At 54.6% G+C, this 21966-nt stretch overlaps 7 protein-coding genes across 7 annotated transcripts; 2 read left to right on the top strand and 5 right to left on the bottom strand.

The window, feature by feature from the left end:
• Positions 1–689: 689 nt before the first annotated feature.
• Positions 690–2488, bottom strand: N7459_010066 (cytochrome P450; the record flags this gene model as incomplete). The annotated part of the gene is made up of 4 exons (XM_056949234.1): positions 690–1064; positions 1116–1438; positions 1509–2142; positions 2213–2488. 4 exons carry the CDS (start codon positions 2486–2488, stop codon positions 690–692), a joined length of 1608 nt encoding a protein of 535 aa, XP_056795167.1.
• Positions 2489–3546: 1058 nt separating this feature from the next.
• Positions 3547–3899, bottom strand: N7459_010067 (uncharacterized protein; the record flags this gene model as incomplete). Its single annotated transcript, XM_056949235.1, has 2 exons — positions 3547–3754; positions 3874–3899. 2 exons carry the CDS (start codon positions 3897–3899, stop codon positions 3547–3549), a joined length of 234 nt encoding a protein of 77 aa, XP_056795168.1.
• Positions 3900–4905: 1006 nt separating this feature from the next.
• N7459_010068 (uncharacterized protein) lies at positions 4906–6558 on the top strand (the record flags this gene model as incomplete). The annotated part of the gene is made up of 1 exon (XM_056949236.1): positions 4906–6558. The coding sequence occupies one exon, from the start codon at positions 4906–4908 to the stop codon at positions 6556–6558; it is 1653 nt and encodes a 550-aa protein (XP_056795169.1).
• A 922-nt stretch (positions 6559–7480) lies between these two features.
• N7459_010069 (putative MATH and UCH domain protein) lies at positions 7481–11377 on the bottom strand (the record flags this gene model as incomplete). The annotated part of the gene is made up of 5 exons (XM_056949237.1): positions 7481–8057; positions 8111–8825; positions 8887–9679; positions 9760–10982; positions 11044–11377. The coding sequence occupies 5 exons, from the start codon at positions 11375–11377 to the stop codon at positions 7481–7483; spliced, it is 3642 nt and encodes a 1213-aa protein (XP_056795170.1).
• A 1120-nt stretch (positions 11378–12497) lies between these two features.
• On the bottom strand, positions 12498–13667 carry N7459_010070 (deoxyhypusine synthase; the record flags this gene model as incomplete). The annotated part of the gene is made up of 1 exon (XM_056949238.1): positions 12498–13667. One exon carries the CDS (start codon positions 13665–13667, stop codon positions 12498–12500), a length of 1170 nt encoding a protein of 389 aa, XP_056795171.1.
• A 913-nt stretch (positions 13668–14580) lies between these two features.
• Positions 14581–20454, top strand: N7459_010071 (MYB DNA-binding domain protein; the record flags this gene model as incomplete). The annotated part of the gene is made up of 2 exons (XM_056949239.1): positions 14581–18375; positions 18439–20454. The coding sequence occupies 2 exons, from the start codon at positions 14581–14583 to the stop codon at positions 20452–20454; spliced, it is 5811 nt and encodes a 1936-aa protein (XP_056795172.1).
• Positions 20455–20724: 270 nt separating this feature from the next.
• Positions 20725–21436, bottom strand: N7459_010072 (uncharacterized protein; the record flags this gene model as incomplete). Its single annotated transcript, XM_056949240.1, is given in 4 exon segments — positions 20725–20963; positions 21004–21183; positions 21218–21254; positions 21272–21436. Coding segments are annotated over 4 exon segments (621 nt in total), but the record flags the coding sequence as incomplete, so codon positions are not given.
• Between the last annotated feature and the right edge of the window lie 530 nt (positions 21437–21966).

The raw sequence follows: 21966 nt of genomic DNA on the forward strand, positions 1-21966 counted from the left end.
AAAAGCAGTTAGCTTATAGAATTGACAAGAAGCCAACTACCATATACACCAGAACGCCCTATAGGTCTCTGGGTCTCTACCTAAGACCCGTGCCTACCATCTAACACGATTGGGAACGGCATATTATCGGTTATTGACACATGAAAGGTTAATTACATATGCAAAGTCCTACAACAGGAACTAATGTGACTTATGTCGGCAAACCCTTATCCTAGTAATGATTATTTCATTTCTTGGTTTCTCTCTTCACGGCTTACAGTTATCGCCATACCTCGAGCAATGTTGACTTTATCCAGAAAACTCTGATATCAAACCAAGATTCGGACACTATTTCTGCGTCAATGCCAGCCAACGAAGCCACCAAAGGAATATACCTTCATCTAGCCGGCACTTTTGAACGAGAACGGTAGTTTAAGGAGTAAAGGCGTTGCTGGGTGATGAAACCCAGCCCGCTGAGCTCTTTCTAGTATTTACAAGTGGCTACCAGTAAAGGCAGGTACTTACGATTGGGAACCCCTCGAGATGTGAACGTGATTGGATCAGGCCCATCTTCATCACTGCAGTCCTATACTATGTACGGCAGTCTTACTCTCTTCTTCCCAGAGCGGAACGGACAATACATACAATGTTATCAAAAACCACGGCGACGGAGCTACGCATCACGAAGGACATCGTCATCCAGAAGAGAATCACAGATCCTTGGTCCGTTTGTCGCTCTCAGCGATCCATTGCTCCAGCATCTTAGGATCGCGGGGGACAAAGCCAACTTTGAATGGCTTGGGCTCCGTAGTCAGAGCCGTAGGGATAGCATTGCAATTGATGGCGTCCAAGATAGGGTGATCAGTCGGGTTTTTTGCAGGGCGGATCTCGAATGCAGTGATGAGGCGCAGGAAGGCCGTGTACAGCTCTCGGTTCGCGAGATGAGAGCCAGCACACATACGAGAACCGGCTCCATACCCGTAGTGGGGAGTGCCCGATCCGTCAGCCAACTCCAGATAGCGCTCGGGAATGAATTGATCTGCCTGCTTGAAGTGATCCCCGTCGTAGTCGGCCGCCCACGCATTCTAATCAGGGTCAGCAGGCAGACGTTCAGGAAGACAGAGATTGGCACTTACCATGAAAAAGGTGGTGCCGGCAGGAATAGTGGCTCCATTCCACTGGATATCCTTGGTGCTCTCTCGAGGTAGGCAAATTGGGATCACCGTCCAGAATCGCAGGGTCTCTTTGACTAGAGCTGTCACGTAAGGCACTTTTTCCTCAACCAGACATTTTTCCCAGGCATCACCACCCGGATAGACGTTCATAATTTCCTCGTACGCTTTCTTCTGTATGCGTTGGCCATCTTCGGAGGCCAGATAAGCAATGCCCATGATCAAATTGCCGGGAACAGTGTCGAGTCCAGCGGAAACCATGGTCAAGCAGATTGATTTCACCTCAGCTGGCATTCAAGTCAGCTTCAAGGATGACCAGGTCAATCTGTGTAACTAGAGAGAGGCCACAGCACTTACCGTCATTCAGCTTCGCCTCGGGGTCTTTGATAATGTTACCCGTGATGCAGGGCTTGTCCGTGCCCTCGTTGATGCGATCCTTCAGCATATCCAGCAGGTACGTAAGATATTTGTCGCGACGAACACGGAAATCCTCGGCCTCGTGGTTCATCTTTGGGAAGATACGCAGTAGCGGGATATAGTCCTGCCAGTTGTTGGAGGTGCTACGGAAATTGGACACTCCACGCTCCACCTCGACGATTTCGTGCAACAGCTGGTCATCCACATTGCCCTCTATACGGAATCCATAATTGAGGGTCAGGCTGGTGTTGAGAGCAAACCGCTGAAAATAGGCCGTTGGGTTGACATCGACGGTACCATTCTTGCTATCCCGGTAGAGCTCCTTGATGCTGGAATTGGCCTCGAGGTCGATGATGGGCATGTACAATTGCACTGCGGGACGATTCAGGGCGGTCGCGGCAGCCTTGCGGCGCCGCTTGCAGGATTCATCCCACGGGGAGGTTCCAATGGTGAATCCCTGTGAGCTCGAGACCACACTGTGGAATGTGTGAAATGTCGGCCTGGAGATGAGAGCGGACTGGTCCTTGATCCATAGTTGTCGCACCGAGTCAAAGCTGTTGGCGAACACGATGCGCTGGCACGCCCAGCTAGTCAGTCTGGTTGAAAACGCGAGCGCAGAGAGAGGCAACGAGGGCGCGCCCTACCTTGTTTCCCATGCGCACCTGGAACACTGGACCAAACTTTTTCGCCCACTTGCCCGCCACGGTCGCATGCTGGTCGCCCAGCTGTAGCAGATTTCCGAAAAGGGGGAGGCCTGGGATTTCGGGGATGCCTTTGATCTTGGGGACATCGGTGCGGTTCAGGTAGCGGATGATGAAGTAGACCACCGTGACGGCAGCGATTGCAAGCGTGTGGACAGCCATGGTGAGTCTTGATCCATCCAAATCGGAGAGTCCGCGAGCCTCGCGAGGGGCATGCATCTCTTAGAAGCAGAGTGCCCCAACGGCACCTTTCCGGCCAGCAGGGTGAGGTCTGCATCACGCGAGCCAGTCACTGCGAGTCTCGACGCATGTCGACGCATGTCGAGCGGGCATCTCGGAATGAACGCCGCGCCAGCCACTTACAGACGGCGGATTTCCTCCGACGCGGACACCAGAAGTGGAGAGATGCGGAGTGGGTGACCGAACTTGGCCGCGGGGTTGTCGTGGCAGGGCGGAATGAAAGTCACTCTTTGCGTAGATCCGTAGCCAGAGGGCGTCTCCATTGAATCGCGTCCCTGCTGGACCTCGAGTCTATCCTTATCATCCGCATACTCTGGCCAGTGGCAGTGTCGGCTTACGATACAAGGTCTCAGAACGAATATCACCTGCAGGAACACGCGGGAACGAAGAAATACAGACGGTAACATGTACCGCATTGGCCCGGGTTCGGTATAGAGCGTTAGATAGAACATCAATCACTCAAGTCCATCTACCTTTTCCAGGGATTACCTTGTAGGGGACAAAGCTAGAAGTCAAGTCACCGGCGAAATATCATCTCTGTGGTAAAGAAGCAGTACGGCAAGAAGACTGTCTATTCGGTGGTATCCCCCCGAATATTCTGTGAACATCCACAGATATATCTACGGATATTCTTGTTATGGACGGTACAAGGCCAATCCCGATGGAGGCTAGTGCCCCATCCCACATCTACCTCGTCGCGGCGTCCTTTTTTATTTATCCCTGCCTCGTTCATCATCACGAGCGACGCGCTCCCCTCCGTTCTCACCAACCCCCTCCCCAATGGACGCTGCAGTTGCTCGTCAACCAACATCTCTCATCGGTCGCGAGGTCAGCTTCATCTCGGGCCCTATCGACACCGGGTCCGACCAGAAGTATTTCCATGTACACTACGTGCCTCGCATCAAAACGGCTATTGAACGAGGCCACACTCCGGCAGAAAATGGGATGTTGGGGGGGGGGGGGGGGCGCCCTTCCGTGCGCTGGGAGTCAATGTGCAGGTGGTGAACGGGCAGACGAGCCGCGAGCGCGACGCGACGCTAACCGCTGCCAGCACCTATGACATTTTGCGAATCCGTACGAAGGAAGAAGCACAGGCCTTGTACGGCCACCTGTGGCACGACGGGTATGTGACCAACACCGAGAGGAATTGGAAGCGCCGCCGGGGCATTCAGGAAGATGTGGGCTATCAGTGCCGAGGAGGTCAACCGCTCTTTGGGATATTCCTCGGAGGCGACCTCCGCCGTTCTAAAAAAGAAGCCCATCTGGGTGAAATGTGTTGAGAAATTATTGAAACGGCACCAGTGACGGAGACAATCTCTCAGGTGAAACGTCAGTCTTGCCTGAGATCGGCTAATATAGCATACACGGTTGGGGTCAACGCGATCTCCATGATGTCATTTATCTGGTGACTCTCACGTACGCAAGGCGATACCGTCAAGTGTACTGGATGGCTGCAGGTTGAAATAGGCTTCAGTCACAAAAGAACTTTGGGAGTTCTTGGGGGTGGCTTGAAACGCAGGGATGGCAACCGGATTTGTCCACGCGGTGGTGAAGGCGCCGAGATATACACCGCGATCAGCAGCGTGGAATCCGAGCCTGATTGTCGTTGGTCGCTGCACTCCGCCCTCCCGAGGGTCACCCAACCGGTTTGACATCCAACTTGTTCTACACAGTATAGCAGCCTGACATCACCACACTTGACCTGAACCTCTCTGGGCTCATCTAGGCGCCGGTGTTGCCGTTTTGAGCTTTCCATTAGACGCCGACTTCCCCGGATTAGGGCAACTCTAGCGCGTCCACCAATCATCTCGCTCAACTCTCCGTGATGATGTCGAATGTGGGCCTTAGTTAGCCTCGATCGCGTTTTCGGTCATCGGCGTGGACGAACGCAGACCAGAACGCCATCAATCGCACCGAAATCAATCCAGATTGCAGCACCCGTGCAAGGATATAGCGTGGCAGGGAGACCATCTACCGACAAGCCAGCCTTTGATCGGCAAAAATAGACACAGTCCGTCGCCACGGACTGTGAGCGCCGGGTTCGACCATTCTGTGCTCTTTCTCATTTGTAGTACGGAACACACCGACGTATATTGACGCGACCATATGGCGCTATTACATACGTACGGGGCCGAGTGGAGACTCACTACCCAGGTGACTCCGAGGTTGGGAGGAGCGACGCTGAGTATAAAACACTGTGCGGCGATGAACCTCCGGCGGGCACTGCCCCTTCGTGGTTTTCTTCTCTTCACAGTTCGCCTATACTAGTGAGGTCTTTACTATTCACTATTCTGATATTTCTGAAGAACCCCCTTTCCCTACATCCCCGTGTCTTCTGCTCATCCTTTCCATTTCCCTTTCGAAACGGGTGTACGCGGCCACCTCCATCGTCGACCATGGGGGCTGGAGATGTGATCGCCCCCTCGCAAGATCTCGAGAAGGAGTCTCTCGGCAGTAAACGCCTCGACTCGATCTCGAGACGTCAGCCAGCTGACACGCATGCCGAAGATGCTGCGGAACCCGACAACGAGAGCGGTGCCTCCCTGCGGGCGGACAAGGTGCGGTCCGATGGCAAACGAGAATTGACCGAGGATGATTGCTACGACCAACTCGGATTTAGCTTCCCTTGGTATAAAAGATGGGGCATCCTGACAGTCATCTTCATAGTTCAATCCTCCATGAACTTCAACAGCAGCGTCTATCCCAACGCAGTGACCCCATTGTCGGAGCACTTCCATATTAGTGAACAGGCAGCTCGGGTTGGCCAGATGATTTTCCTGGTAACCTATGCCTTTGGCTGTGAGCTATGGGCTCCTTGGAGTGAAGAGTTTGGCCGTTGGCCCATCATGCAGCTCAGTCTTTTCCTCGTCAACATCTGGCAGATCCCTTGCGCGCTCGCCCCAAATTTCGGGACTATTGTTGTCTGCCGTGCACTCGGTGGGCTGAGCTCTGCCGGGGGCTCCGTGACACTGGGGATGACTGCCGACATGTGGGAGCCGGATGATCAAGGCTTCGCCGTCGCGTACGTCGTGTTGTCGTCCGTTGGCGGAACTACAATCGGCCCCGTATTCGGCGGAATGATTCAGCAATGGCTAGACTGGCGCTGGAACTTCTGGATCCAGCTGATTTTCGGAGGCGTCACCCAGCTAGCGCATTTTCTCTTCGTGTCGGAGACTCGCGCCACTATACTCATCGACCGTGAAGCAAAACGTCGACGCAAGACAGGCGAGGATCCAAACGTGTACGGGCCCAATGAACTAAAGAAGCCTCGTCTTACTGGTCAAGAGATTCTTGCTGTCTGGCGCCGGCCATTTGAAATGTTCTTGCGGGAGCCCATAGTCCTGTGCTTGTCGCTTTTGTCGGGGTTCTCTGATGCTTTGATCTTTACCTGCATCGAGTCCTTTACCTTGGTATTCAAGCTATGGGATTTCAACGCCCTGGAGATTGGTCTATGCTTTATCGCGGTGGTTGCTGGCTATTTAGTCGCCTATGCTATCTTCCTCCCGGACATCTGGCGACAGCGTCATATTCGCAAACGCCAGGGAAATGCGTCGCGTCTCGCCGAACGTCGCCTCCTGTTTTTACTCTTTATTGCGCCGCTCGAGACCATCGGGCTTTTCGGGTTTGCCTGGACTTCGATGGGGCCCGAATACACCCCTTGGATTGTACCCTTGGTCTTTGCCTTCCTGATTGCCATCGCCAACTACGGTATCTACATGGCTACCATCGACTATATGGTGGCTGCGTATGGTCCATACTCGGCCTCCGCCACGGGCGGTAATGGTTTTGCACGCGACTTTTTGGCCGGTATCAGCGCTATGTACGCCACACCAATGTACAGCAATATCGGTGGCAAATTCCACCTACAATGGGCAAGTACCATCCTAGGCTGCATTTCCATTCTGGTCACTATTCCGATTTATATCTTCTACTGGAAGGGTCCTCGGATTCGGGCTAGTAGCAAGTTTGCGCAGACTCTGGAGGCTGATCGTCAGCGTGGAGCCAGTCGGCGAGCCAGCCGCGCGAGTGCCAGTCAGTTGGGAGCGTGATCGCTTTCTCATTTCTTCCATATGTCAATTTTGAACATCTGACTGCATACCGGCTGTGTTGGTTAGCTGAGGGTTCTGACGGTTGTGAGAAGGTGAATTTTGGATGCTTTTCTGTCGATAATTTCCCCTACTATACAAATTTAAGATGCATGGCGAACGTCCATTTGTATATGAATGCTGGTACTGATTGCATGTTTCATGTTTCCCATATGTTCATAGAAACTAGATATGTGTATTATTCTATTCCACCATCTGCCCTCTTGGCCCATTTATATTGCCCCCCTGCTTGGCCCTACCGGCTCTCACACTTGCAAGTCGGTAGGTATAGAACCCCCGGCACCTCGGGCGATACGAAACGAGCCTTGGTAGGGGAGAGATGAAGTGGAATAATAGTTAGCTAATAAGATTCCTGAAGCAAGCACCAAGACTGCTTTATATAAGGCTGTCCATGCAGAAACTCTCCTTGCTCTCAAGACCAGGGATCTGCTCACGAATGACACATTTTTCCAACAAGCGAAGTCCAACAAGAGGCGATGCTCAGCAAAACCCTCTAGCGAAATGGACCCCACTATACGCAACAATAAATCCCCATAGACATACGCAGTCACCGTGAAAACATAACCGAGTAACAATTCTAGAAGAGTCTATCTGCACGCAAGGCAAGTCTATATGTACTATGAGGCAAGTCTATAGTCTTCCACCAGGCATGTGGATATATCCAAGGGAGAAGAACAGGCGTATTCAGAAAAGGAAAAAAAGTGCATCACTCCCCCCAACCATCCACCCGTTCGCTAATAATCAAAGAATGACATCTTGCGCAAGCTATTCTATACAAATACAACAGAACCAGTCAAAATCTCGCATCTCTAAGAAAAAGGCCAGTCAGTAAATGCTGTGAACTCCACCGTATATGGGACATCTTCTATGTCCTATAAATCTTAATCACACTCTTGATGGACTTGCGACAGATCGGACAAAGATCAACCTGCTTAGCACACGTCACGCATGAACAGACATGGCCGCAGTCGCAGAAGACGGCATCCTGTTCTTCCGAGTAACAGATCTGGCAGAGATCCATTTCCTCATCAGCCACCTCCAAGTAGCTGATACCTTTACCATGCCGCTTGCCATCCTTATAACCACCGACGTATTTATTACCGGTCTTCTTTTCAATGTAGGTGCCTTGTCCGTGGCGCACATCTTCGACCCAATCACCATCGTAGGTATCGCCTGTCGGGTAGTCCATTTTGCCTTGGCCATGGCGCCGGCCAAAGATGAAATCACCCTCGTAAACAGTTCCATTGCCGGACAAGTGCTTGCCTCGTCCGTGATAATATCCTTTCAGGAACTCACCACTATAGAAATCCCCAGTGAAGGTAGCCTCGATTGTCTTCGTACCTGTGAAGCCCTGAACTGGGTGATTGCGTGACTCAGCCCACAGATACTGGATGAGGCGATCGGGGCTGGAGAAAAGGCCAGCGGTACCAAGTTGGATGCGCCTGTGGTGTTGTTAGATGTCGATTCACAAGATTACGGGTCCTTTGAAACCTACTTATCTCTGCTCATCTTGTCACCAACGATGATGCAAGATCCATGGGGGACAACAACATCCGCAAAATTTTCAGCCGGCGACACAGTGGTCACGGTGGTACCATCTACCCGCTTCCACATGAGGAAGTCCCGCCGAATGGGCCACTGGAGGTGCCTTCGAAGAGATGCTTTGACGTTGGCCTCAAGCTTGGAGAAGAAGGAGCCCACTGTACGAAGAGCCTGATTGTCTGCATCGAAAACCTGGATGAAATAATATGCATGCCCAACGGGTAAAGTGACTTCCTGATCGGGCCGCGCTTCCGTAGTAGACACTGAGTGGGAAGGTTCAGCTGCACCAGGGTTGAGCGACGGGCGTTCTACTTCCGATGGGATGCTCTGATCCGATTCAGGAGGGGTCGTGGAGGCCAGTTGATCATGGGCAGCAGCCACGGCCAAAACAGCCTCACGCTCGGCTCGCTCTTCCGCATATACATTGATTTCTGGGGACTGAGCGCCCAGGGCTGGCGGAATGCTGGCATTCAGATAGTCCTCTGTACGACCGGGAGTAGCCTCGTTGATAACACCACTCGATGAGCTGGCGATAGCATCACCTTCAATCGCAGATGACGGCGGCTCTGTGACCTCTGAATTTGCTCGCTCGATGATAGACTCCTCGGGCTTGTCTTCAGTCGTAATGGGCGATGGTGGATCGGGGATGGCGAAGAATTTGGCATCGTCTTGGAGTACAGAGTCAACTAAAAAGATCCTTGTGATGCAAAAGCAAAGATTGTCACTTACCCTCGGAGATGGTCTCCATCCAGAACCGCAGGGTATCTACTGATCCATCCAGTGGGAGATTAAGATCAGTGATAAGATCGAACGTGAGTGTGGGCCCACACTGGGAGGGAGTGTGCCCAATGTGCCAGAGACGAACGCGCTCGGCCCCAACGGCCTCATTCGCGGCCGACTTCCACAGGGCAATTTTCTTGCGGAGATCGGCAAGACGAGACGAACGAGGCAGCGTCATATACATGACACCGTTGGTCGCCTTGGCGCGTGACATGAGATCGTATGTGTCAAACAAGCTGTTCAACTGATCGTAATCGGACACCGAAAACACTTCGACCTGAACCTCCTCATTTGCTGGCTTCTCATACGTTTCTGGGGCCATTCTGTAGATCCCGGTCTCGTAGTATTGTTTGAGAGCCTCCGAAACTTCCCAAGGCCCTTGAGGACCAGGCAAAAGCTCCGATACCATGTCTTTCCTGACGTACATAGCGACAACCGGAACATCATGGCCTTTCTTGTGATCCACAGTCTGCGACGGATCGAGGCCAAGGTGCGGCCCCATGGCTGTCTTTTGAGTCAGGCACTCCACCCGGTTGTCACTGCCATCATCGAAGGCCAACCATTTGGTTCCAGGACCTGCCGGACGAAGGATGCTGAAGAATTTGCCAGAGGTACGGCGACCGCGATGCACCACATAGCCATAAAGTACATACTTGCCGCCCTGTTTATCAACCACGAAAGGATCCAGATCAAGCTCCTCATGCAGATCAACTTTGTTAAACATCAGCTGCCAGCGCATTGTCTTGTCAAGGGAGTGGCGACCAAGGTCAACGTGTAGCATTGGGGGAGAGACCAGAGACCAGGTTTGGCTTCCAAGTAGACCTTTACAGCCTCGCCTGTTGATCGAACCTGGTCGGATTGAACACGGATACGAGAGTTGAAATCCACGGGTAAAGTGTTGATCGGGGCAGTATTATTTGCCCCTCCAGAGGATTTGGGCGGGCTGTCAAAAAGCCTCGCTAGATCTGCGCCAGCATCTGTGTCGGCGAGTTCCAGCTCCAGAGTACGACGCAAACGCTCCCAGAACTCAGAAACATCACTCGAAAACTCACGCAAGTTGCGCAGAATAGATGTGATTCCATCCGTGTCGACGTACTGAAGTGACTGAGTGCGACGACGCAAGTGCCATAGCAATTTCTGGAGAGCATCGCACAAAGGCTTTGGTTTCACATCGCAATTGGTAAGATGTTCGAGGACATCAACCTTCTGAATGATCTTGCAGAAGGGGCCGATGTGCAGCCATGATGCCAGGCCCGCAACCTCAGCGCTATGGTTGATGACCGAGTCACCAAGGGGACGGTAGCCAGTCAAGGCTAGACTGTCCCAAGTGGGCTCCGAGTCACTTGGATGCCACCACAAGGATCTCGTGGGGTCATCGACCACACGAATGTATGCGTCGAATGCAAGCGTGTCATTATTAAGCAAAGCACGATGTTGGCCCCGGCGCCGAGTGTGAATCTGATCCCACGGGCCATGGAAGTAAGTCCATCCCCAATCTAGATTGTGAGAGTTGAATTGGTGGCAAGAAGACTGCATCCACCCTGTTCGAGGCTCCTCGGGGTTGTACACAATGACGCCGATCTGAGCGGCCACCCGCCAAGGGTCGGATGGCGGTTCAATAGGTGTCTGAGAAGCCGAGGCTGCGGCAGGATATTGAGATTTATAATGCTCCATCCACGATGCTGGATCCGTGGATGCTGCAATCTGAATGCTGGCGTCGGGGGCCGTGTCATTTAGAATATCCTCCGATTCGCCGCGACGGATGGTGAACTCGGTTTCGGGCATTTTGTCATCGGGGGTGGGCAATGTGGGAGAGCATTCAATATATACACTCAGCGAGCCAACGTTGTTTCCACGGGGGTAGAACTTGATCCGCCACCAGTATCCCCCGATCAAGGCGGCCGGGGAGCGCATAATCTTATCTCGATTAGGAGCTTCAGGCGTACCCCGGACGCCCTTGAACTTCCACGTGAGACGCGCCTTTTGCTTCGGCACGAACTCGGGGTCGTCCAAGTCACGGAAGAAGTTGCCCTCCCAGTACGAGTCTGCCATATCGTCAGCCGCCGTTCATCACGATTTCGTTGGTCCTCTTGGCCCGGCACCTACGATCACAGGCACTGTAGTCCGCATCGGCCCGGTCAATCTCTTTCAATTCCTCTTCGTCAGGGACTGTGGTATCCTCCTCCAAGTCTGCCCAAAAGGCATGCTCGATTTCTTCAGCGGGCTGGACCGTGGGCGGAGGAGTGAGTGCCCGAGGATGCGGTGCGGCAACGGACTCAGGCTGTTCCGAGGTCATCACCGGGTTCGAAGGCACAGCATTGACTTCCGGCGGGTCTAACGGCAGATTTTCGGTTTCCAGATGGCCGGGTTCCACAGGGTCGTTATCCCCTGTCGCGACGGTGGACCGGGCGTTGGTCACGGAGTCCGGTGCGTGGTCCATGGAGGTGGAATACGCAATGCCGACTGATAACCCGTCAAATGAGACCGGGAGGAAATCGAGGGACTGCCGAATCCGGGTGTTACGGCGGGAGAACAAACCAAACTGGAAGTCCCAGTTGAGATCGATGTTGGCGCCGCTCTTCTCTCTAGAACGATGATTCTTGTCCGATAGGCAACTCACAAGTTTCGCAACGGAGATGAGCGGCTGATGCGTGGGATGGAGAAAGAAGGGAATGAGAGGGAAAGAGAGATTGAGAGAAGCGAGAGGGAAAAGGGGAAAACCCTGATGGGATTCCAGAACGCCCACGAAAAGCGAGCGGAAGACCAAAAGATAAGAGTCCGGGGGATTGGCCGCGGTGGGGACGGTGGATCTCCACGCGGTGTACTATGTCTATACACGGAATGTCTAACGATGGTGGGCGAGTGATCAGATGGATACTATGGTATTACCACGCTGTTCGGCTCCTTTCAGGCTTGACACATTCGATGCGCCCTCGAACTCGCGGTGAAGCCTTGTCTCTCGCTCTCTCACTCTCTCTCCGATCGGCAGTGGATCCGAGACTCCACTTCAGGGCAGCCAACGGATCCCAACCTTAAACCACTCCTCGGATATTCATTCAGCGAAATAATTTTTCCCCTTTGCCACCTTCGGCCCACGACACTTTTGCCACTCCGCTGGTCGTGATCGTTACGCTTACGAATCCGACCCCTTCCCCCTGGTGCAGATTGCAGATAGTGCCACTCAGGGTGTGGAGCATGGAAACAAGGGGGCGGAGAAAAGGAAGGGAAGAACGGCGTGTCGTGGCGGCTGCGGCTGCCCTGAGGTCTTGAGGTCTGCTCGCCAGACGCAGTCAGAAGCATCCCCCGCCCTCCGTGACCCACTCCGGTGCCGCACCCAAGTTGGGCATTCTGCCTGGCCAGAAAGCTTGTAATCAACAGGAATGGAGGGATGCAAGCAGACACCGAATTGGCGGTGCGAGAGAGCCCATCTGGTGATCGCTGGCGCATCTCCTGTGTGACGCGGGACCCTGCATGGCGGGCAGGAGATCGAGGAAGGAGCGCACTCGAAACTCGACCAGAAACCCTTCCCCTTCCGATACAAAGACAAAAAGGATACTTGTTCAGTATTGCGTCGAAGGTTTGGCCCGGGCAAACGACGCAGCGACAATGAGGGGGAATGCCACGGTCGCTTCGGCATAGACCTTAACGGCTTGGGCGTCGGTTTTGATCTTGCCCCAGCTCACGGCCTCGTCGGGCCGGGCTCCCGCATCACTGCCATCGAATTCCTGAGCAGTGTTCACGTACACCGCGTGCTCGGCCCCATTGCGCATCAAGCACGCGTTGGCGATGTGATGCTTCACCACGCCGCCCCCCAGAATGATCATTCCCGCCCGCGCGGCCCGCACGGCCATCGTGTTGATCCGGCGCACATCATCCACGATATCTACTCGCAGCCGCTGAGGTGAGGTCTTGAAAGTATGGAAATAGAGCATGTCCCCCAGGGATCCATCGGTCAGGGCAGGACAGAAGACGGGGATGTTGTTGCGGGCGGCCCAGTAAAGCACGGAGTCCTCGTGGTTGATCTCCCGGCCCAAGCGCTCTGTAATACGGCTGGGGGTCCAATGGAGCTCGTCCTCCTCGTCTCCCGTCTCCTGTGCCTTGCGCTTCGCGGCCTCCTGTTCCTCGAGCATATGGTTCAGAATGGGAATCAGCCAATCCTCAAAGGCACAGTAGTTGTTGTTTGGCACCAGAAGATTGCCGATCCGGTTCAGGCCCTTGGCCCGAAGGCCGGCCCCGGGGGTATTGAACGACCCTAGGTACGTCGGGGCCAGGCATTTGATGAGGTCTTCCTCCACCCCGCCAGCCGTGGTCACGATGGCGGACACATGCTTATGTTTGACGAGATACCGCAGCGTGTCGCGCAGACCAGATGAGATCAGGTTGGATGTGTATCCTAGAAAGATGGTGGTCTTTTCGCCCGTTTCGGGGTGCTGAAAAGCACGCTGAGAGAGGAAAGGAGGCATATCAGACTCGGCACAGTAATTGGAATTTGGCGTGGTCTGATTACTTACCATCTCGTTGATAATGCGAGCGGCCTCAGCTACAGCACTTCCTTGGAAGCCGGTATTGGACAGGTTGTCGACCAGCTCGGCCACTGTTATATCACGCCCCTCGAACTGATCAAAGTCCACACCACGTACTTCCTGAGTTCCTTCGGGCACCGGTTCGGAGGACAGGAGAACTGAGTCGGTCGCGGAGGCGGGTGGTGCGGAGACGGGCTGGGCGCTCATGATGGCGGGGAGAGGGAAACAGAGAGAGGGGAGGGAGAGAGGAAAAATGTAAGTGGGTGCAAAATGTATGAATGAATGACCTGCTTCGGCTGGTTTTCTCCAAGTCTGGCGGCGTGCAATGGAAATCGTGCTGTCCCGCGTGCCGAGCGGTAGATAGATTTTTTTTTCTGTCGGAGGCGGGGAAGATGATTATCGTCAGGCACTCGATGATACCTGAGGCATCAAGAAACACAGTTTGAAACATGCTGTTCTATATGCCTCAGGCACTCCGGCTTCGATCTACTCAACGGCTAGAAAGTCATGGCCAGCCGGCGCCCTGCGTGATGCTACGCGGGGCCTGTCAATATCGCACTCTGATACAGGAGCAGCTTCCGGGGTCAATCTCTTAGTCCTACGCAGTGATAGCGTTAGTCCCGATAGGCTAAGGAGTAAGCATGCCGAGACACCCATCTCCGAGCCCCATCGTACAGTACTTATGTAACACTACTCTTGTCAGGCACGCAGGACCCGCCCAGCGCGTGCACGGCCCCGGCTCTCTTCGTTCGTTCGTGCTTCCATGATTTCCCTTTCCATTCGATTTCGGACTCTGCAACACTCTCCACGGGGGCTTCCCATGAACCAAGTCCGTCGGTAGTTCTTCAATCTCATTTGATCCCTGGCGGGATCCGTCCATCCATCCCACTCCCTCCGCCATTATCATTATTCACCACCTTCGTCCCCCGGCCCTTCCCTTCACCCTCCACTTCGCATCCTCAGGCTCCAACCCCGACACACCCTGACTCGACCGGGCCCTCACGTGGCCCGTGCGTGGATCACGTGTTTCTACCCTCAATCGGTATGGCTTCTGCATATTTCAACCATCCAGCCTTCAGCTACTGACCGCCGGGTCATCTTGTGATAGTATGACCTGGTAATGTCGTCTCGATTTCCTCCTTCGTCCGGGTTCAACTCCCGCGACCGTTCCCCCCAGCGCTTTGGGGACCGCCGCCCACCTGCCGGTCCCCGTGGCCCCGACGACGGCAGTCCTTCATTCGGCAGGGAACCTCCGCGCGGTCCGCGTGCCTTGGTCGATTCCCCCCGAGGGGGTCCATTCGGTGGAGGTCGAGGTCGCGGCTATGGCCGCGGCGAATTTCGAGATCGGGATCGCGACCTGAGAGACCGGGACCGTGATCGCGATTTTCGCGACAACCGCGACCATCCTCCATTCCGCCGCGACATGGACCGGGATTGGGGTCGCCGAGACCGAGACTTCGACCTTCGTGATTCCCGTATTGGTTTCGGCCGTGGGCGCTCTAGGTCACCGACACGCGACTTCCGCGATCTCAGAGAACCCCCGGGTCGCGACTTTGATTTAGTGCGAATGCGACGCAATTCCCGTGACAGCCTCTTGTCCGCCTCCTCCGGTGGCCCCGACGGTCCGCCCTCGAGTGGAGGTCACACACGCGGTGGCTCCATGCGTGGGCGGGGACGTGGTGACTGGGAAGGAGGTCGGGGCCGAGGTCGTCCGCTATACTTGGATGATCGTGAGCCCTTCCGACGACGCAGTCGGTCTCGCGATGCGTGGCGGGACCGTGTACGCGACCGCTTGCCCGATCGTGACCGTGACCGGGACCGTGACCGTGATCGAGATTTAGATCGAGACCGTCTTATGGACCGTGATCGTGGGCTCGACCGCGATCGTGACATTCGTGACAGAGACTGGGACCGCGAATTGGATCGGCGTGATCGATTCGATCGCCGAGACGATTGGGATGTTCGACGACATGACCGGGATGACCGTGATCGACCGAGTGAGCCCTGGAAACGTGACCGTCCTCCCAGTCGAGCAGACATACGTGGTCCCGTAGGTTCCGCCATTCCTCACGGTGCGCTTCCGCCCATGGGTACTGCTCTGTCTGATCGTGTACCTGGTCAAATGGCCCTCGAACACAGCCGAAAAGCATCGACGATATCTACCACAGCGGGACAAGAAATACGACGTGATAATGACCGGTCTGAGCCTGCGCTTATCAGATCTGAGCCTCCCAAAGACCTCGGACCTACTGGTCACCACTCGCCTCCTCCGTCAGCTCCCCAGGTGCCGGCGTTTGGCTCATTCTCTGCTCCCATTCCCGCTTTATCTACGACCAAAGCTTCCGTTGCCGACGAGCACTCACTAGGGGATGCATCGATACCGGGTGACAAGAATCGACCTGAGGGCACAGACAAGCCATTAGTTCATCCTCCAACGGGCCCGAAAGCAGAACGAGGCGATCCGCCTGAACTCCTGAATGCTCGCCGACATCCCCCTGATAGGGGACGCCAGGAAGAGCCTGCGCGGACTGCAAGGGCATCCACGCATTTGTCAGACCGGTCTCCCCCGACTGCCCCAGCTGCCATGTTCAAGCAGGACTCGATTTCCGGCCCAAGTGAATCGCACCCACCTGGAAAACCCGCCTCAGCAACCACCTCTCCCACGTTTGCACGACTTCCTCCACCAGCTCCCCGCGCCCTTTCCCGAGAACCTTCTATCTCCCCTCGAATGCAAACATCGAGTATCCCAACGGGACCTCGGGCATTGCAACAACAGCGGCCAGGCCTATCCCCGCGCGGTCCGACTAAAAGTAACAAACAGTGGTCTCGTTCCAGTTTCGGTCGTGCGCCTTCTGTTTCAAATGTACCACCAAACAGAGACACGGATGAAAATGCCAGCATTTCTGCGGCTAGCATTGATCAAGCTCATCGAGACCATCAGCCAGTGTCACCTCACCTCGACGATGAGGCTACGATATGTCAGGCCCGTCACACCGCGGAGCCCTCAAGCGCGGCTTCACCAAATTTATCTGCAACAAGGATCCCAATTCGCAGTAGCCCTCCACCAGTACCGACAGTTGAAACTGCCAACGAGAAAGACTCGGAACAGTTTGGAAATGAAGAGCCACCCCTCATTCCTGATTTTGAACAATCAAGCGACGAAGAGGACGAGGAGAGTGGCGTGTTTAACCAGGAATATCTTGATGAGCGGAAGCGGTTATTCGAAAAAGACATGCAGTTCCTTCGCTCTGAAATGCCCCTTTCTCCTCTGGAAGATCCAACTATTGTCTCTCTTCTCTGGAGAATCCAGTTGCTTGGCGCCATTGCCCACCAAGAGATAGCTGAGCCACCGCAGCCAGAACCGCCCCAGTCAGTGGACGAGGAGGTTGTCTCTAATGTCTCATCTAAAGAGAGAGTTGTTACGTTTGTTCCACCAGCAATTGAGAGCGAGCCAGACTCAGCCCGGCAAAGCCCCATTCCACCCGTTGCAACACTTCCTGCGATCACGATCGACAGCCTACCTTTTCTCAACCCAGGACCTCCAACCCCCCTCTCCGATCTCGAAGTGTGCCATGAAAATACGTCCACTCAAGACCGTCTTAAGGATACGTTTCGCAGTGAGCTTTCCAAGCGTCAGAAACAGATTTCGCATAAGAATGCAGATCTGAGGGAAGAGTACATGGCATACTACAAGCCCTGGCGCTTGGCTGTTTGGGAACTCGATCGATCAAAGGACCACAATCCTGTGAGTCCGGGTTCTGCGTCACCACCGCCACCCCCGGTCCCTCCTACCCCTGCACCCCTTCCAGAAGGGCGTGAGGGCCGACGCTATAAGGGAAATAGTGAGCTTGATTTCCTCAACGCGTTGAAGGCCTCAGAGATCTCCGCTCAAGAGGAACTTGAGCGCCGACGAACCAAGATGGCGACAGCTCGCCCTGATCTGGCCCGTGAGGCGGTTATACCTGACATGATGGAGCCACGAGAAGAGAAAGCTTGTGTCTACAAAGATGTCAACAACACCGTCGACCCCGATAAAGCCATGGACGTGTTTGGTTTCACTCCGCCGCCCAATGATTTCACCAAGGAGGAACATGTGATCTTCACAGACGCTTTTATGGCGCACCCTAAGAAATGGGGCAAGATCGCCGAGGCACTACCTGGCCGGGACTTCCAGCAGTGCATCGTTCACTACTATCTCACCAAAGAGGAGATCAAATATAAGGCAAAACTGAACAAGCGCTGGAGTCGCCGGGGCAGAGGAAAAGCCAGATCGACCCGCCCTAAATCGAATGCTCTTATTGCCGATTTGGGTGTGGTCAAGCCGGATTTTGACGGCGAGGATGAGCCTGCTCCTGTTACGGATACTGGCCGCCCCCGTCGTGCAGCAGCCCCTACATTTGGCGATTCGAATGAACCGGAAGGTCTTAGTAGCGGCCGCCGTGGCCAAACGGGCAGAGAGAGCGAACTTGTTGAGAAAGTTGCCCCGCGGCGGGGCGGACGAACTGCTGGTGTTCGAGGTCAACGACGCACCCGGACTACTCAGCAGGAGCAGAAGGCTCAAGGCCAGCCCCTGCAAGGCAATCCTCCTCTCGCGGCTGCGCCCAAGATGGAAGCAGTTGTGGAGGGGCCGGTAGGTGTTTTACTCCAAGATCGCGAGCCTCCTGAGAAGGATGTCAACCCACCTATCCCCCGTCCCAGAGCAGGTCGCGGGCGAGCGAAGGAGGGAATGTATGTCTTTGAAACTGAAGTCGAGCCCATCGTGGCTCCCAAACAGGTAGAAACTGGATATGGATCTTTGCAGCCGACGAGCTACTGGTCTGTCCCAGAGCAACGCGATTTCCCCCGATTGCTTGCACATTTCGGTCGTGATTTTGAAGGTATCTCGAATTTTATGAAGACCAAGACCACAGTGATGGTAAGAACCCGCTTTTATTCCCCCGTTCCTGGCTAGTTCCCAGGCTAACGAGAATTCATATAGGTGAAAAATTACTATCAGCGACGCCTCGACTCGGGCCAAAAGGACTTCGAGGAAATTCTGCTTGTGGCTGAAGATCAAAAGGCTCGCGGAGAACCTACAGGCCCTCTGCCCGTCCCTAGTGTTGCCCCCAAACGGCGCTATGAGGCAACCCCATCGGCTATTGTTCCCCGCCCTCTTGCTCCTCACGGCGATCTGATGACCGAAGCGGAGGAAAGACGGTTCTCGTCCAAGAGCAAGCCCATTGCCATGTCCCCTCAACCAATGCCCCTCCACAGCCGACCGCTCCCTGATAATGAACGGGGCTCCAGCCGCTACCCACCACTTGCGCAAGCTTCTACGCCGGCTTCAGTGCCACCGGCCGCTGCCACCCTTGGGGAAGAGGCTTCCAGGGCAATGCGTGCTCAGCCAGGACCGGCCAGTCAACGGATGCAGGGGCCGCGGCTTGGATATTTCACCGATGACCGACGGGAGTCTTCCATCTTGCCGCATTCCACACCTCGTACACAAGAGATGGCAATTTCCTCGCGACATACGCCTGCAGCGTCGATACATCATGATATGACTCGGATAGACCAGCTGTCTTCACAGGCTTATGTGCCTGCTCAGCCACCTACGGCCCTTCTGCCCCCAACACATTCTCGACCTCCCAGCCTAACGCAACCTCCCGGATCGCCAACCCAATTGTCCAGATCAGAGCTTGATATTTCTTCCGTTCATCGTGATCCTTTCGCACAACGACAGTATTATCCGCTTTCAGGGCAAGCGGTTGGACTTTCCCAATCGCCCCGACCTGTCTTGTCGCCAGTGAAAGATGCTCCACGTCCGAGCGCCACACCAGCTCCTGAGCCAGCTCCCCGTCAGATTCCCGCTAAGCGCTCCAACATTATGAGCATCCTAAACGACGACTCCGAGGAGCCGCAGCCTCGGAAACGGTTTGCCGGTGAGCAGACGCCATCTGCTCCTGCCTCCCGATCTGCATACCATCCCGCTGGCCCAGCGCGCCTTGAGGAGAAGGGCTCCGCAGGTACCGCACAAAAGTCTTCCAGCTACGGCCAACAAACCCAATATCAAACATCGGCGCGTGGTTATCCAGAATTGTCCAGTTACGGTCCTCCAAGTGGCCCAGGAGCATCGGTCAACAACGATTGGATGGCACGGTTTGACCCGAGAGCACAACAAACGTCCTCGCAGTCTCAGGTACAGGCGCTGCCGCCGCAGAATAATCGACCAGCCAGTTCGGTGGCTCCTCAGGGTCCGTTTTCACATTACGCATCTACTCTATCCCAACCGGCGGGTCCCTTGAACAACCTTCCAGTGCCATCTCCCGCGCCAACCCCACCACCAGCGTCCCAAAGATCATCTTACGCCAGTGTTTTCGCCCAGCCTAACTCTGGTCAGCCCCCTTCTTCCTCTGGCCCTCGCGATTTGCCTCCTCAGCCTTCTACATATCGGCCTGGGTCTCCACCTCCGCGAGGCAGTGTTGCTTTTGGCTCACGACAGGAGCCGCCGACACCAGCCCAATCATCTGCAGCATTGTTTGGCCTCCCTCCCCGAACTGGCGCTCATTCCTCGTATGCCCCTGGCACGCCGTCCACTCCAGTTTCGGTCCAGCCGCATGGCCAAAGTTATCAACAGCATGTCCAGACCCTAGTCAATGGCGCTCACCAGTCGCACCGATCGACGCCAGTGAGCTTGCCTGGCGGTCCTCCGCAATATGGACATAGCACTCCGCCGCCACAGGCTCAGGCCGCCCGGTCGATGCCGTCCCTAGCCACCCTCGGCCGGTCATATACACCACCATCGGCCTTGCATCCGACAGTGAGTGGTACAGGAATGGGCTATGCGCCCCCTCCGTCGTCCACCAATGGAACGATTCCACCTCTCCCTCAACGACCGCCTGGACCGGGCTCGCTGGGTGAGCCTGTGTCGAATCCGACTCATCACCGAGTTTACAGCCAAAGTTCAGCACCAGGCGGCCTCCCGGGTCCAATGCATCCGTCCGCGCAACCTCGTTGATTAGATGCATCGATGAGTCGATGAGTCGATGAGACTGCACCGTGTATCGTCTCAGAAGCCTAGTTGAAAGTGATGTGGTTTGTTCTACGATGGACACCCTCTTATTTGTCAGTCAGTGCGGGGCATTGCTTCCTGTGTTGGTTGGGTGTTTGTTCTTTTAATATGTACAATAAGACGAATGAATTGATGCATGCCGCCCATGTCTGAAGACTCCCCCGAACTGATAGTCGTAGGATACGGCTGATGACCGAAATTCCTATACATAGAGCTTCAGCGATCCACCTGGTTCATATGGCTGGGCAGATTCCACGGATCGTAGTCTTGATGCGTGTACTGCAGGCTCTCGCTAACGTCATGGCTATCACGGAGACCGAATCGTTCGTCCACGACCAGATCAACCTCAATGTTCAGCTTGTCACCCGCGTAGTAGGCCTTAAGGTCCTGGATCTTCAGAATCACCCGGGAGAAGCGCATTGTCGTGTACAGAAGGATATTATGGTCAGTGGCTTCTCAATTGATTGAGAGGGTAAGATCAAGCTGGGGACGTACCCCATGGGGAAATGATGCTGAACGTGTTGAAAATGACATCCGTCATGGCATCTTGGGCCAGAATCTGGACGCTGGGGCTGGGGACGAGACGACACCATATCCAGCAGAGCAGTCTGATCAGGACCGTGCCCGTCACCAGGCCAATTGAGGGCACCGACAGCCCGACCAGGGTGGGATCGCCTGCGGTGAGTCAGTTGAGGGATGCTAGAGCCACTTAGAAAAGAATTGTAGTGACCCAGGCGATTACCGTGCTGAGGAAATCCAATACTCCGTCCACTAGGCCTGCGAGCATGGACATGGAGCTAGTCAGCGCCATGATGGCCACCTTGGATATCAGCAGCACTACGTTGGCCCAGTTGATCAATCGCTCCTCAGTCTCTGGATGTATCCTGCCGTTGGGATCCCTGTGCCCCCCATTGTTGCGTTCGGAGCCCTGGAGTACTTCCTTCTATCGGGTTTGTCAGTCCACATAGGCTAATACACGATCGGGGAAGGACAGGTGAGCCATCAACCAATAACACATTGATGGAAGAGTCTCGACAGACATTAGTTTGCGTAGATTCTTCAACGAGTCTGCGGGCCGATAGTAACGCTGCCTGTTATGGTTCATAGGCAGCGGTTAGGCTCGGGGCGGAAGTACTCGCATGTTTAGTAGTCGAGACGTTAGCACTCTCACTAGGTCGAAGCGGAGCAGATGACCCTGTTGATAATTATATGTATATGGGTCAACACATGTTGGTGGCCAAACGACACGATCGTCATTCTCGTCTACTATGGGCATAACCTGAGACTTCTGTAATGACAGGAGAGTAACAGTGATATCCATGGAAGAGATTGATTGGATGTGAGAAAGAGAAACACAAGGTATATATGTCCAGATGCGCCGACCACCCATACAAGGAGATGCTTTTTCAGATTGGCAATGCCAGAGATATAGATACATGAGAGACACTCGTGAATTCA

Source organism: Penicillium hispanicum (assembly GCF_028827665.1).
Source record: "Penicillium hispanicum strain IBT 35686 chromosome Unknown utg000009l_segment0_segment0, whole genome shotgun sequence".
Lineage (NCBI taxonomy): Eukaryota > Fungi > Ascomycota > Eurotiomycetes > Eurotiales > Aspergillaceae > Penicillium > Penicillium hispanicum.